This window comes from Cygnus olor, chromosome 29, assembly GCF_009769625.2.
Source record: "Cygnus olor isolate bCygOlo1 chromosome 29, bCygOlo1.pri.v2, whole genome shotgun sequence".
Classification (NCBI taxonomy): domain Eukaryota; kingdom Metazoa; phylum Chordata; class Aves; order Anseriformes; family Anatidae; genus Cygnus; species Cygnus olor.
The window spans coordinates 1,300,609-1,316,229 of record NC_049197.1 but is presented as its reverse complement, the minus strand read 5'-3'; the positions used below and the strand labels follow the sequence as shown (position 1 = coordinate 1,316,229).

Genomic DNA, 15,621 nt, shown 5'->3' with positions numbered 1-15,621 from the left:
CATCCTACAGAAGGAAATGAGGAGAAAAAAGTGAGGAAAGGGCACAGAGCAACATTGAGAGCCTGGGGCTGGCTGCTGGCCTAGGGGAGTCTGCATCCCACACATCAGGGCTGAGCTGGGGCTGGGCCAGAGAGCAGCTGGTGGGGAGGAAAAGAAAGAAAAAAAAAGAAAAAGAAGAAAAAGAAAAAGAAAAAGAAAAAGAAAAAGAAAAAGAAAAAGAAAAAGAAAAAGAAAAAGAAAAAGAAAAAGAAAAAGAAAAAGAAAAAGAAAAAGAAAAAGAAAAAGAAAAAAAGAAAAAGAAATCTGTCTCATGCAGTTTTGTGGCATTTAAAAAAAAACAGCAACATCTTTTTGCTTTCTCCTTTGTGTGTGTGTGTGTGTGGGGGGGGGTAATTATCTTGTTTTTTTTGGGGTGGTGGTGGTCATGAAATCATCTGTGGTTTTTCTCCCTAAAGGAGAAGGAAGGGTGATGCTGGAGGTTGCTCAGGGCTTTTGGGCTGGGACTCACCTGGCCCTTGGGAGGGTGTTAGGGTGGGGGTCCCGTGGTGGGATGGTTCCTATGGTTGGATGGTTCCCATGGTGGGAGGGGTCCAATGGTGGGATGGGTCCCGTGGCAGGACTTGTCCCATGGCATGAGGGGTCCCAGCACCTGCACAGATGGGTCCCCAGCAGGCCCACCCACACAGGCACCTTCCTAGGGATGCTTTCACCTGAGCTGCACCCACCCATGGGCGCACCACTGGGCTCCTCCTCAGCTTCAGGCAAACCCATGGAAGCACCACTGGGATCTTCTGGGCAACAGCAACATCTTCAGCCAGGCTACTTCCCGACGAGCTCTTCAAGGAGCTGGGCACCTCTGCAGGCGTCCATGTGTGGATTTACACCAGCACTGAGGCATCAGCGTTGAGACCTCCATGAAGGCTTGGCCAACAGAGTGTGGCAGAAGCACAGCAGGACTTGGCCTGGCAAGAAAGGGCTGGGGTGCTGTGCCCTGCGCAGGAGGAAAAAATAATGAAATGGAGCAAGCACAGAAAAAAAAATGAGTTTCCTATGGGCAAACAAAACCCTAAAAAAGGAAGCCAAGGGAAAGCAAGCACAGAGGACCTCCTCGCCGTGGCTCGGTGGTGAAACCGCTCGGTTCTGCCTCGGACTTGTTCCCTCTTCTCTGTATTTGATAAAAGGCTCAAAAACGCCGCCACAATGCAATGAAAAATGGCCCAGAAATGGAAACTGCTCCCAGCTCTGTCCAGATATTCGCTCTGCTCGGATTCTTTCTGGATGAGTCTGCACCAGAACCATTTTGGCTTTCAACAGCTCGTTCCTCAGCTGCTCCACACATCGCTGCCAGCCACATGTGGTCCTCAGCCCCTTTTCTTCAGTGAATTGCCCCAAAATGACTGTGCGGCCAGCAGGGACTCAGCATCAAGCCTAGGGGTGGGGGATGATGGAAAATCCTTCCTTCGGACCCCCCGCTCTGAGCCAGAGGGGATTTTGGGGCTGGGCTGGTCCCCAGCTTGTGCTGGTGCTGGTGCAGCTGGTGGGTTTCAGCACAAAAACACGAGGACCCAATGGGTGGGGGAAGGCTCTCGTGTGTGGCTGCTTGGTGTGGTTGATGCCCAGGGAGGAGGCAATGGGAAACTCATGGGTTTCATGTGAAATCACCAAATCCATCTGCTGGGATGATGAAAAAGGGCCCTGGGACGGGCAGCGCATCTTAGGAGACCTCTGAGGACTTTCTCCCCTAACCCAAAACCGCCCCCATCACCCTCGCTGCAAACCCCAAAGAGACACCACCCAGCCCTGGCAGGACGGGCTCCTCCGTTTGGGTAGAATTCAACTCATTTCAGCTCAAAGCAGAGAGAACCCAGCGCTTGCATCCCAGACTGCACCAAAGTGGGGCAACCTCTGGAGAAACGCAAGGCAGGGACTGAGCTGTGGGTCAGAAGGGGAAACTGAGGCAGGGAAAGTGGTTACTCACAGCGCGCTGGGGATGATGAGGAGGGGATGGAGCCTCCCACCCCGTTGTGCTGCCTTGCCTCCACTGGAGGCCCTTCCCAGAGCCTCCTTCATTCAGTGGCTTCATCAATGACCGTCCCTAACGAATGGCTCTGGGCGAAGTTGAGCACCCACTTAATTAAATGCCGGAAGACGCAGGGTGCAGCCGCCTCGCCTCGCAGGCATCGCTCACGCCCACGATGATAGTAAGCGGCTTTAATATTGAAATATGTGCCATTTAGGAAAGTCAAGGCATCTCCGAGCAAAAAATAAAACAACGTTTAGCTTGATAAAAGATACGCCGAGTAAATACATTAATAGGAGGTAATTGAAAACTCCCGGGTAATCTTTAAGCAATCATGAACTTCAGCTGTCGGGGTGGCGGGGTGTATATCCTGCGCCGGCCGGCACGGCGCGGCTTGCCGCGGCTTTTACAAATCACAGCCCGGGTGTTTTATGGTGCCAGGTCTCAGAGTGCAACAGCGGTGTCATATTTAGATTTCTAATTATATTTCGAGATGCTTCAGTGGCTTTTCCTGCCGAGCAGCCGCTGCGGCGCGCGGACCCGCTGGCAGCGCCGAACAAAGGGGGAATTGCGGAGAGGAGCAAAGCAGTCGTGAGCCATAAAAGAGAGAGAGGACAAGGTATCACCTAATGGAAGAGAGAAAGATGTTCCCTCTCCTCTTCCCAGGCTGGCTTATATTAATATGACAGGAGTCTGTCTGCTCCCGCGAGCGGACGGATGAGGAGACCGTGGTGGTTTATTTTTTTTCTTTTCCTGCTGCTTTGCAATTTGCTTCCATTCTCCGGCCCTAAGCAAAGGTCCGTGAGGCAGGACTTGGCACCAGCAACCTCTCCTCTTTCCACCTTGCTCAGCAAGATGCAGAGGATGCACCCTTGGGATGCTCTCCCATGGGTGCTGGGCTCCCTGTGCATCAGGAGGAGGGGACCCCTGTGTGCCCACAATGCCGCAGATGGGAGCGGGGTGCTTTGGGATGGGGGACCCCACGCTCCCCATGCATGGCTGCTTTTGGGTATCGGGGTGATTGTGTGACTGCTGGAGGTCTCTGCTCCCGGAGGAAGGCGAAGTGCCACTTCTCCATCCATCTGTCCCCGTCTCACCATCTCTCCATCACCTACTCACACCAACCAGGAGAAATTCTTGGTGCTCTTGGGGTGCCAACGTGCCCTGCCCCCAGGACAGCAGACCCCCAGCTCGGAGAAGACCCCCACTGCCAGCTCTGCCACCGGTCTGTGATTTTCAGCCAGACTGACGGACTGACGGACGGCGACGCCAGCTCCCCGTGCAGTGTCCCTGCCCTGCTTTGCAGAGGCTTGGCAATCCTGCGGGGAGCGGGACATAAATCTCGAGGTCACAGCTAATACCCATTAACAAGCAGCACTGCTTGTAGGTGATTGCTAGGGATTCTTTATAAGGCTTTTGCAGATGAATGGACTGCCTGTGGCCATAAATACACTGATCCACGGCCGCCTGCCTCCAGCACCGGTGCTCTGACCATGCTTGGTTTGTTTCCTTAAGGTTTCCTACCTCGGGCTGGCGGGGAGGGTTCAGAAACCAGCCCCAGCCAGGTCAGAGCCCCCCCGGTATGCAGGATGCTGGGCAAATCCCTTGGCCAGGGCAAAAGTCACCTGAAAGGGTGAGCCTGGAGGGGCCCGATGTCTGGCCCTCCTGATGCTGTCGTGCAAACACCCATCCGTGGCCACATTGCGGGTACCTTTTGCTCAGAATCCCTTTGGGATCGGGGCATGGCACCAGCTGGGATGATGCTGGATGTGGAAAACACCATGGGAAAATATTTCGGTGTGGGAATTACCTTTGGAAAACAGGCTTCCTACTGTGGTTTGGCTATGTTGGCTTCAGCGACATCTCAAAGATTCTTTTTTGTTTTTATTTTTATTTTTTTAAAAGATCTGATCTGGCCTGGGTTAAGCCCCAAAATGAGCAGCAATGAAATGCCTTGCCCTGATTTGCATGAATGGATGAGGAGAGCTGAGCTTGGCACCCGGGGATCCTCTTTTCCTCCTTTTAAGAGGCCCTGAAGATAGACTCATCTGTAGAAACTCATTACTATCTTTAATTAGCCTTAGCTTTAATTAACCTGAGGGACCAGCACCCTCGTGCCGTTGCCCCATGCTTGGTGGCCCTTTCTACGCAGAAAGCCACAGCGTGGCCGGGGGCACCACACAAGGGTGGACAATGAGAAGATGCTGGGACACTGACAGTGACGCTGGAATGGGAGGGGGCCCCGAGAGCCACCTTTGAGGATCGGGAAAATGGGTCTAAAAAAAAAAAAATCTATAAAAAGCACCTGGGCTGCTCCTTGTGGCAGCATTTCACCAGGGAGAAATTGAAAAATCTCACCATTTCTCTGCATTCTTGTGACTCCCAGGTTTGGGAATGGGAACAGGGAGCAAAAAGGACCCAAATCCATCCTGAACCCTCCCAAACACCCCAAGATTGTCAGACCCCGAGATTTCCCAGCATCGGGCAGCCCCAGACAATTCCCAGCCCCGCCAGCCGCCCTTTGAGATGCCAAACAAATAAATAAGGCAAAGAGAGAAAGCCCGAGCTGACGGATAGCCCCGGAGGGAGCCCAGCCTGCGCCGGGCAGCCTCGGGAGCACAAAGGCTATATTCTCACCCTGTGCAAAATGCATTACCGCCGCCCAGCCCCGCGCTCCGTCTTCTTGTGTAAATACGGGGAATTTATGGTTGCTTCTCCCCCTGTAGCCCTGAGGACGGTATTTGGCTGGAGGAGAGGAGGGCAGGCTGTGTCCTCGCATCCTCTGAACTCCAGCGAGGGCTCGGGGTGAAGCAGAGTTTGCTGCGCCTTTCCAGAGAGTGGGAATAAATACAGAAACGCAGGGGAGGAAGGTATTGTAATTCTTTCGTGGAGCTGGGAAGGAGCCTGTGGTTAGCATGGGGGCAGCGCTTGGGCTTGCTCCAGCCCAAAGAAACAGAGAGAGAACGGGGTCGGGGCAGGGGGGATGTGGAGGGAACAGTGGGAGCAGGGCTGGGGGCTCCAGGTGGGAAATGAGGTGCAAGCCCTGGGGAAATGCTCAGGGTGGACATGGGGTCCCCGCTGCCCCCGACGGGGAAGGGGTGAGATGGACAGAGGCAGGAGACTCAGTGTGATGCAACCATGGAGATGCCTGGCTGGCTGCAGGGTTTAAGTAAGTGAAATGGTGAAAATCCACTTGGAGAGTCCTTGGGAAAGGGGAAATGTGGGTTTGTGTTCCACGGTGGCCAAACCTTATGGTTTCCTTGGGGTGGCTGAGTCCAAGGTGGGGTTGGCAGAGCCATGGCGAAGCTCAACCATTGTGTTATGGCCAAGCTCAACCATTGGGTTACAGCAAAGCTCAGCCATTGGGTTTTGGCCAAGCTCAACTGTTGGGTTATGGCAAAGCTCAACCTTTGGGTTATAGGAAAGCTCAGCCATTGGGTTATGGCCATGCTCAACCAATGGGTTATGGCCAAGGTCAACTGTTGGGTTATGGCTAAGCTCAGCTGTTGGGTAATGGCCAAGCTCAACCAGTGGGTTGGGTCCCAACTCAACAACAAAGTCATGGTGTGAGATGCTGTCCCACCACGCCAACAGGACTCGCTCCTCACTCTCAAGGGCTTGGCTTCTTGTTCCCACTCCCAAGGCTGCTGTCTGGTGCCCAAACACGGTGCTCAGTTCCTAAGGATTTTGGGGCAAAGTGAGCTAAAGGAACTTTTGTGCAAAGGACTGTAGTCTTCCAGGTGGACTTGGGACATGGAGACATCCAAGGGCAATTGTCACCCCCCCTCAAACTGTGACGAGGATGAAAACAAGCCCCCCATATGGGGTGGTTGCTGTATAACCCAGCTGGAAGCTTCCCAAATCCTGGTTTACCAAGAGAAAGCGAGGACGATCCGACTTGCGGCAAGACACTGGAGCAGAGCTGCGGTTGCAAATGTGGCCAAGGTTGCTCCAACGAGGCCGGCGAGTCGTTTCTCTCATTAGCAAACGGGAAGAGAGAGCAGTGCTGCAGCGGGGACAAATTAAGCGAAGCAGCAGGCATGACGTCGGCGCCGGGCTGGCGGAGCAGGCGGCTAGGAGCCGCTCGGGGTGCGCGCGGGGAGCGGCTCCTGGCGGGGGACCCATTTGTCGAGGATGCTTTAGGAGTGATGGAGCCATCCCCGCCGCGCACCGGGGCTCTCTCGGGGAGCTGGGTGTATTCGGGGGATTGTTTTTTTCTAAATCCCAGCCCCCTAAACCAGCCTCTCTCGGGGCAGATCAGTGCAGTTTTTACACCATCAAATTAACTTTTATGGGGCGAAATGTCTGTTTTCAACAGATTTTTTTTTCATAGACCGAGGCTGCGCTGCTGCTGAACACTCAGTCAGCCCCTAACGAGGATGGGAAACGCTTCCAACACCTCTGCCAGTGCAAAGCGAGGCTACAAATAAACCACTCAAACGGACGGCTCTTGTTCTAATCACCCCATAAAATGTATTTAAGCGGCTAGCCTGAGACTTTCCAGGGGTTTATTTATCTATTTATTATTGCGGCTGACCGGAGAATCCTTCTCCTAAAGAGCCCGGTGCCAAGAGCCTTGAGTTATGCAAAGGCAGGAGGGGCATGAGCAGGGAATCGCTGTGCTGCCGCCTGCCGGGACCGGGGGGGCAATGGGGGCACCCCAAAGAGGGCTGCCACTGCTTGGAGGGCTGCTGGGGTTTCTACTGGGGTGTCTTGGGGTCGTTTTTTAGGGGAAAGAATGTATTCAGATAGATGCACCCATGCCTGAGTGGGCAGCCGGGTGTCACTTTGCTGATTTATTTGCAATTGCAATTTGGGGGGAAGATATTGAAGTTTGGGGATGTCCCTCCCTCACTTGGTGGACGCAGTTGCAATGTGGGGGATGATGCTTTTCCCTGGTATGGGGGATGCAACTGAAATGTGGGAGACGTATCTGCAATTTGGGGGAATGAAACTGCAATTTGGGGGATGAAGCTGCAATGTGGAAGATGTAACAGCAATTTGGGAGGATGAAGCTGCAGTTTGGGGGGATGAAGGTGCAGTTTGGGGGATAATGGTCTTCCCTCATACAAGAGATGCAATTGCAGTGTGGGAGAAGATATTCCCTCCTCATTCAGGGGTGCAATTGCAATATAGATGAATGCAACTGCAGTTTGGGGCAATGCAGCTCCAGCTCGGTGCCGTTCCTGCCTCACACCTCCCGACGTGCAGAGAGGGTGCATGGATCCCCCCGTCCTTCCCCCCAATCACCTCTCTTCCTCCTGGCATCTCCCCACCAGGCCCTGTGGATGCTCTGGGGTGTCCCCGGCAGCACCATGCACGCCCTCCTCCTTCCGCTCTTATCTCAGCCCCTGCAGCCTCTGCAATCACCTCCTTTGCACGCCCTTTCCTCTGAACCCCTTCCAAGGCAGTAATTACACCGCTGGGAGCCGCTCAGCCAGGTGCGGCGGCGCCAGGACCACATAGCAAGAGGCAAAACCCCACCGCGGCGGCCTTGCAAGCCAAGGGGAAGGCACGAGGAGACCCCCCCAGGGCTCAAAGGCAGCCTGGGTCACGGTTTGGGGGGGTCAAATTGCGATCTGCAGGATGCAGTCACAATCTGGGGGTGCAATCTGCAGGATGCGGCCACGATCTGGGGGTGCAATCCCTATTTGGGGGATGCAATCCCGATTTGAAGACAACTGCAAGCTGAGGATGCAATTGCGTTTTGGAGGAAATTGTAAAATTGGGGGTGCAATTGCGATTTGGGGGTGCAATTGCAATCTGAGTGTACAACTGCAATTTGGGGGTGCAATTGCAGCCTGGGAATGCAACCACAACCTGGCGCATGCACTTGCATTTTGGGGCGCAGCTGCAGTTTGGGGCTACAAGAGTGACTTGGGGAAGCGATTTAGGGATGCAACCTGGGGCACGTGCTTGAATTTTAGGGGTGCGTTTGCAATTTGGGAGAAGAAACTGGAATTTGGGGACGCAACTGCAATCTGGGCGATGGAATCGCTATTTGGGGAAGGCAGCGAGAAATTTGGCACTGAGGCAGCCCCCCCCACACCCATCAGCACCCATGGGTGGCCCCAGGCGGGAGCAGCAGCTGTCCCCTGCCAAGCCCCCCCCCCGGCACCACACATCCTCGCACGCTCCGCTCACCTCGACGCTCCCGGATTCGGAGGTGATGGAGCGGGCAACAGCTCCTTGCTTGCTGGGGGCACACTGGGTTGAACTGGTGTGGACTGGGCACGTCGCCCTGCTTCCCATCGTTGCACCCCCTCTTGGGGAAACTGCTTATTTGGGGCTGTTTGGGGCCCTTTTGACGCCTGGAGGTGGGTGCCAGGACGAGAAGACCCTTCCCCTTGCCATGCGCTGGCTGTGGGCTCATCCCCCCCTTCTCCCCCCACCCTCGGTGCAGCTCTGGTTGCTGATCCGGCCGAAAACTTGTGCCAAAAAAAGTTTCTTCTCGGCCCAAATGTGCTGCAAAAAAAGAGCAGCGCATCCCACTCTCTGAGCCCTCACCCCAAATATTCCCCTGACTCCTCCTCCTCCCCAAAACAGCGTGGAATCCCCCCAAAATCCCGTGCAAGGCTATTTTTTTTTCTTTTTCTTTTTTTTTTTTCCCCCTTGGAAAGGGGATGCCAGGAGTTGGGGGTGTTGCAGCCCCATCCCTTCCTCCGCCACCCCAATTACAAACATTAACTCAGCTGCACGGGGAGCAGGAAGATTTGCTGCAAACGGGGTTTTTGCTGCTAAAGCCGCCTGTTTCCAGCAAGATCATGTCCCAACCTGGCTTTAAAAGTCCACAAACTGGCCAAGAGTTGGAATTTTATAGAAACTGTGCACTTTTCATCCCGGGGAGGACAGAAAAGAGAGCCGAACCCCAGAAGTGAGGACACCCGTTGAGAACTGAAGGCAAAGGGGGGATTCCGGGGCGCAGCCCCCCCCTTTTCCTCCACCCCGATGCTTCTGCCCTTTACCCGGAGCCTTCGTCCCACCCTCTTCCCGCCTCTCCCCGCTGGCTCAGCACCACCTGCACCCCGGCCCGGGCAAGGGCTGCCGCGCGGAGCCAGCAAGGCAGAGCCCCGTAAATATTAATCAAGGCGCTTTGCTCTGTTTAGCTCCGCGGGATGCAAACAGATGGGAGACGAGAGAGCTTTTTACCCAGCCGAGGAGCGGGGTAACTCAAACCTAATGAATTCCAGCAGCGGAGCGTTTTTCCATAAAATCAATAGCGGGATACGAGGCGTAAATATTTTATTAGGGTCTCGGGCGGGCGGCGAGGTGCTGAGGGGGGGGGGGGACGCACGCGGGCTCGGTGGGTTTGGAGCACAGGCCTGGATGCGTCGCAGAGGGGGCGAGGGCACGTTTTCCTGGAAAAGAGGGAAAAAAAGGAGAGGGGAAAAAAAAAAAAACAGCAAAGACTGGAGGTGGAAAGGCACCGGGAGCTTCTCGAGCACCCGGCGTCGCCGGCGCATCCCATCCCGTGGGGCGGGCGGGGGGCTGGCGAGGCAGCCCCGAGCCCGAGCACGTCCTGAGCAAAAAGTGCTCTCTGCTCATTTAATATTAACAAATTGAAATGAATTATTGTAATGCCAATTAACTTGTAGCTGTCCCTTATTAATAGTAATTTAGATTAATATTTCTTGGAAGCGGGAACGCAGGGCTCAGGGCTACGTGCCTCGAATACCGGAGCGCGGCGGAGCCCTCGCCTTTAGTTATTTTTCTGTTTAGCTGACTCCTCACTTTTTCAGCCCAAAATGGGGAAGGAGGCCCTGTCCTCAGCGGGGCGGGGGGGGCTGTCCCCCCAGGTGCCGAGGTGAAGGGGCAGGGGGCCGGGGGGGACACTCAGAGCACCCCAAGGACCCTGACACTCGGTGGAGAAGCCGCCCCCCAGCACAGCCCCATCCATCGCCCCCCCGACACCCACTCCTCACCCCCAGAAGCCGACCCCTATGAGAGCCCCCCCGCGCCCTGGCGATGCGTGGGGAAGGGGGAGAACCCCTAAACCAGAGGTTTGTGGCTGCTAGATAGAGCTGGAGGGAGAAAGGGGGGGTAGGAGAGAGACTGGGGGGGGTCTAGAGAAAGTTTGGTGCTCCCCCGTTTTGGCATTAGAGAGAAGGGGATGAGGGAAAGAAAGAGGGAGGGGAGGAAGGAGAAAGAGGGAATGGAGATGAGAGGGAGAAAAAGAATGAGGGGAAGAAAGAAGGAAAGAGAGAAAGGAAAAAAGGAAGCGAGAAAGAGAGAGAGAAAGAAAGAAAGAGAGAAAGAAAGAGAAAGAGAAAGAGAAAGAGAAAGAGAAAGAGAAAGAGAAAGAGAAAGAGAAAGAGAAAGAGAAAGAGAAAGAGAAGAAGGGAAGGGAAAAAAGAGAAAGGGTAAGGAAAGCGAAGGGAAAGAGAAAGAAAAGAGAAAGGGAAAGAAGAGAGAGAAAAAAAAGAAAGGGAGTGGAAAGGAAAAGGGAAGAAAAAGAGAAAGAAAAAAAAGGGAAAGGAATGGGAAGGGAAGGGAAGGGAAGGGAAGGGAAGGGAAGGGAAGGGAAGGGAAAAAGGGAACGGTAAAAGAAAAAGGGAACGGAAAAAAAAAAAAAAAAAGAGAAAGGAAAAGAGAAAGGAAAAGCCGAAGGAAAGCCCGGGCAGAGCCGGGCAGAGCCCCGGAGCTGCGGCCCCTACCTGCGGGCGCGGCTCCCGACGGGGCGCACGGGCCGGGGGCGCGGCGGGGCCTCGGGGGGCCCGGAGCGGCTCGGGGCCGGGGGTGCCGGTGCCGGGGGTGGGGGTCCCAGCCTGGGGGTGCCGGACCGTGGGGGGGAGGGGGGGGGGGGGTCCCGGGCAGCGGAGCGGGGCCGGCGCCCGCCTCCCCGAGCGGCTCCGCACCGAAACTTGCGAGCGGGGCCGCCCCCCCCCGCTCCCCCCCCCCCACCGGGGGCCCGTCCCGTCGAGCCCGGCCATTGGCCGGCTCCGCCCACGTGACCACCCCTGGATCCGATTTCAGATTTTTTTTTTTTTGGCCTTTTCTGCCTTTTTTTTGCCCGCCCCCCCCCCCAACCCCGAGCTCCCTTCTTCCCCCCCCCCCCTACTCCCCCCCTCCACCTCCCATCCCCGTGCTCGGAGCCCCGCGCGGGAGATCGGCCCCGGACCCCCCGGACCCCCCGGACCCCCGAGCGGGACCCCGAGGTCCCCCCCCACGGAGCCCCCCCCCAGGACCCCCGACGGAACCCCCGGGACCCCCGGACAGAGCTCCCGGGACTCCCCGACGGAGCCCTGGGACCCCCCCACGGAGCCCCCCAGGACCCCCCGACGGAGCCCCTGAGACCCCCGGACGGAGCCCCGCGCGCCCCCCCCCCCCGATGGAACCCCCCACCGGGACCCCCCCGACGGAGCCCCCCAACCCCCCCGGGACCACCCTAACGGAGCCCCCGGCTGCGCCCGCCCGCGTGGGAAGTTTGGAGGAGCGGCTGCGGAGAGGTGAGAGCCACCGAGCTGGGCCCCCCCTGGAGGAGGCTGAGCCCCCCCCATGGACCAGGCTGAGCCCCCCCAGATCGGGCTGAGCCCCCCCAGACTTGGCTGAGAGCCCCAGGCCAGGCTGAGCCCCCCAGGATTTGGTAACCCCCTCCGGGATGGGGCTGAGCCCCCCAGGACCTGGCCGAGCCCCCCAGGATTTGGTAAAAGCCCCCCAGGACCTGGCTGAGCCCCCCCAGGACCAGGCTGAGCCCTCCAGGATTTGGTAACCCCCCCCTCGGGATGGGGCTGAGCCCCCCAGGATTTGGTAAAAGCCCCCCAGGACCGGGCTGAGCCCCCCAGGATTTGGTAGAAGCCCTCCAGGACCAGGCTGAGTCCCCTGGGACCTGGCTGAGTGCGCCAGGACCAGGCTGAGCCCCGCAGCATTTGGTAACCCCCCCCCCCTCCGGGATGGGGCTGAGCCCCCCAGGACCAGGCTGAGCCCCCCAGGATTTGGTAGAAGCCCCCCAGGACCAGGCTGAGTCCCCTGGGACCTGGCTGAGCCCCCCAGGCCAGGCTGAGCCCCCCAGGATTTGGTAACCCCCTCCGGGATGGGGCTGAGCCCCCCAGGATTTGGTAAAAGCCCCCCAGGACCTGGCCGAGCCTCCCAGGATTTGGTAACCCCCCCCCGGGATGGGGCTGAGCCCCCCAGGACCAGGCTGAGCCCCCCCTGGACCTTGCCAAGCCCCCCAGGATTTGGTAGAAGCCCCCCAGAACCAGGCTGAGCCCCCCCAGGACCTGGCCGAGCCCCCCAAGGTTTGGTAGAAGCCCCCCACGACCAGGCTGAGTCCCCTGGGACCTGGCTGAGCGCCCCAGGACCAGGCCGAGCCCCCCCATCCCAGGCAGCACCTCCCCCCCCCCCCCCAACCAGTGCCTATAGACCTGTATGGAGGGCTGTATATATGGAGCGGACTGCAGGGCACCTATAGGGCCCTGCTGCTCCTGTACACCCAGAGCGGGACCTATAGGGTGCGGATGGCTGCAGATAGCCCTGCACCTATAGGTGTAGGCCCCGTTGGTGTGACACACGCAGAGCAGAGCTGGGGGGGGCACGTATAGGCCTGTATATAGTGAGATGCCTCCGGTGAGCGGGACAGAGCTTGCTATATGGGCTTGTGTTTGTGCACGTCCCTATACGTAGCCGTGAATACTCTATATACCCTATACGTAGCTGTGAATACAGCACAGGGCTGGGAGCGGGGCTGGCATGTAGGCACGTATAGGGCCCTGCTGCTTGGTGACGCACGGGGCAGGTGTATGGGGTGCCTATAGAGGGGTCTGTGCTCCCAGCACCGCAGTTACGATCCTATAGATGCTGTAGGGTCCTACAGATGCGTGCTGGGCTGTCCCCTATGCAGCTAGGGGACAGCCCTATAGGGGACACAGACCTATATAGACCTATATAGGGTGGTCTATACGTTCCCTCCGCTCCCTATGTTGGGGCTGGGGGAGCCCCTTTCCCGCCAGTGCCCCCGGAGGGACCCCAGCCCCTTCCCCACGGCCTGGGGGGGGGAGCAGGGGGGCCCCAACCCCACCCGGGCTGTTCCCGGGGTCCCCCCGGTGTAAGGGGGACGGCGTTGACGCCCCATAGGGGGCAGGCGGTGGGGCGGTTGGAAATACTCCAAAATATGGCAAAAAAATAAAGAAAAATGCCGCCCGTCAGAGGGAAAAACTGGTGTTTGCGGGAGCGCTGGGAGAGGCCAGCTTTTGGGGCCAAACGCGGCCATTTCGGGGCTGAGCCGCTCGAGGGAAAGCAAACAAACAAACAAACAAATTAAAAAAAAAGCACATTTCCCCCAAAATCTCAGCATCCCATCCCTGCAGGGGAAAGGGATGCTGCGAGGAGAGGGGAAACCCCAAAGGCGCGTCCCGCGGCCTCGCCGTCGCGGCGTTCCCGTCCAATTGGGGCCGTTTTGGAGAAAATCGGTGCGGGCCCACTCTTCCTTTCACCCCTGCCCTTTTCACCTCCGTCTTGCCCGAGGACAGGCATGACCCGGTCATTGACTCACCCCGAGTCAATAAGTCTGCCCGCATTAGCATAAAACATGAATCCGGTGGCAGTTTGACAAATTATAACTCGGAGGGAAAGATCTGCCAACTGGCTCACTCCTGGAATGACTATTTATCACTGGAAATGGTAAATCATAGGAATCCAGATGACTTAATTATTCAGATATAAAAAAAAAAAAAAAAAAAAAAAGGGTGAGGGGGAAAAAAAAAAAAATAGGATGGAGAGGAGGGGGCCCGGCCCCTCGGGGGTATTTAAGGTCCTGTTTTTTCCCGTTTCTGGAGGATTTTGGCCCGGAGCGTGGCCGCGGTCGGGGCCGAGGGTGGTTCTGCTCAGCTCCTTCCTCCGCTCCCTCCTCGCCCTCTGCCACCTCATTTTTCTTTGTCTCTGCCTCCGTCCCTCGCTCCCCTCTTTGTTTCTCCGCCGCCGCCTCTTTGTCTCCCTCCAGCTGCCTCCCGCCCGCCCCCGGCCCCGCTCGCCCCCAGCCCTTCTCCTTCTCCCCCCACCCTCAGGATCCGGCCCCCGGGGGATCCCGGTTGGGATTTTGGGTCCCCCCCCCCCCCAATTCCCAGGGGAGCAAAACCCAACCTCATCCCAAAATGGGGCAAAATCCTTAAAATCCCCCCGTTCCCACTCCAGACCCCAAAAAGGGAACTCGCCATCCCAAATGCAAACGGGGTTGAGCCGCCCCGTGGGATCCCTTTTGTTTCAGACCTCCCCAGCTGATTTTTGGGTGGATTTCCCATTTTTTTGGTGCTGCAGGACTGTATTTTTTTGGCAGGGAGAAGAAACCTTGGGGAAACGAAGCCCCATTTGGGTGCTGATTTTTTTTGGGGGGGGGGAGCAACGTCCACCCTTGGCTTGGCTCCGACCCCATCGCAATGGGGATTTTTTGGGGGACGCCAACCGCTCTGTCCCATTGCTCCCAGTCCTCCCAGTCCGTGCCAGTCCCGGGACTGGATCCTGCAATGGGATCGCTCGCCGTTTTATGGGATGGAGGACGGGGGCCGGATCCGTCCCCGCGTGTGGCCGGGCCCGAGGGGTTCCCCGCGCCGCATCGTGCGGGACGAAGAAAAGAGGACGCAGAAAAAGGGGGAAGCGAACACAAAAATCCCTCTCCCGGCCTCATTTACAAATACGCGGCGCGGGGGAGATTTATGGGCGAGGATCTCTCCTATAAATCACGGCAGCCTTTTTTCCCTGGACCATGCAGAAATGCAAACACCTGCACCTGATTATTTGTCTTTTAAACAGAAAAACAGGTGCCGACATCGCCCCTTTTCCAAAGAGGCGACAAAAACCCCGCCGGCTGCTCCGGCGGCAGGATCCGTGCGGGGCCCCGCTGCTGCCGTGTACGGGGTTGACCCCACACGGGGTGGGGAGAGGCTCCCACGTCGCGTCCGGGTTCCATTCTGGGAGAAAAGTGGGGTTTCGGGGTGCTTCTGGCCCCAGGTCTGGCCCCAGATCCCTCCTCCTGCCCCAGCTCCACATTTGCAGACCCCAATCCCCTTCCCTAGCCCCAAATTTCCCTTCCTCAGACCCCAACGCCCAAACCCACTTCTCCAGCTTCAAGTCCCTTTCTCCAACCTCCAGTTCTCCTCTCCAGCCCCTAATTCCCTTCTCCAGCTCCAAGTCCCCTTCTTCAGCCCCCAAATCCCTTCTCAAGCCTCCAATCCCCCTTTCCAGCCCCAAATCCCCTTCTCCAGCCCCTAATCCTGTTCTCCAGACACAAATTCTCTTCTCTGGCCCCCAAATCCCTTCTTCAGCCCCAAATCACCTTCTGAAGCCCCAGATATCTTTCTCCAGCCCCAAAATCCCTTCTCAAACCTCGGATCCCCCTTTCCAGCCCCTAATCTCATTCTCCAGCCCCAAATCTCCTCCTCCAGCCCCTATTCAAGTTCTCCAGCCCCAAATCCCCTTCTCCAGCCCCAAATCCCCTCCTCCAGCCCCAAATCCCCTCCTCCAGCCCCAGATCCCCTCCTCCAGCCCCAGATCCTCTCCTCCAGCCCCAAATCCCCTCCTCCAGCCCCAAATCCCCCCCATCCGCATCCCAGAGAGGCCCCATCCCAGGGACACGCACAGCCCATGGGGACTCCGGCGGGTCCCATCCTGCC

At 57.4% G+C, this 15,621-nt stretch overlaps 1 protein-coding gene across 1 annotated transcript in view; it reads right to left on the bottom strand.

Annotated features, from left to right (window-relative positions):
- Nucleotides 1-7,587: 7,587 nt before the first annotated feature.
- ITGA5 (integrin subunit alpha 5) overlaps nt 7,588-15,621 on the bottom strand; it is a 14,653-nt gene continuing 6,619 nt past the window's right edge. Inside the window, exon 11 of the mRNA XM_040539333.1 lies at nt 7,588-7,701. Coding sequence (XP_040395267.1) covers nt 7,588-7,701 — 114 coding nt within the window. The remainder of the gene's footprint in view (nt 7,702-15,621) is intronic.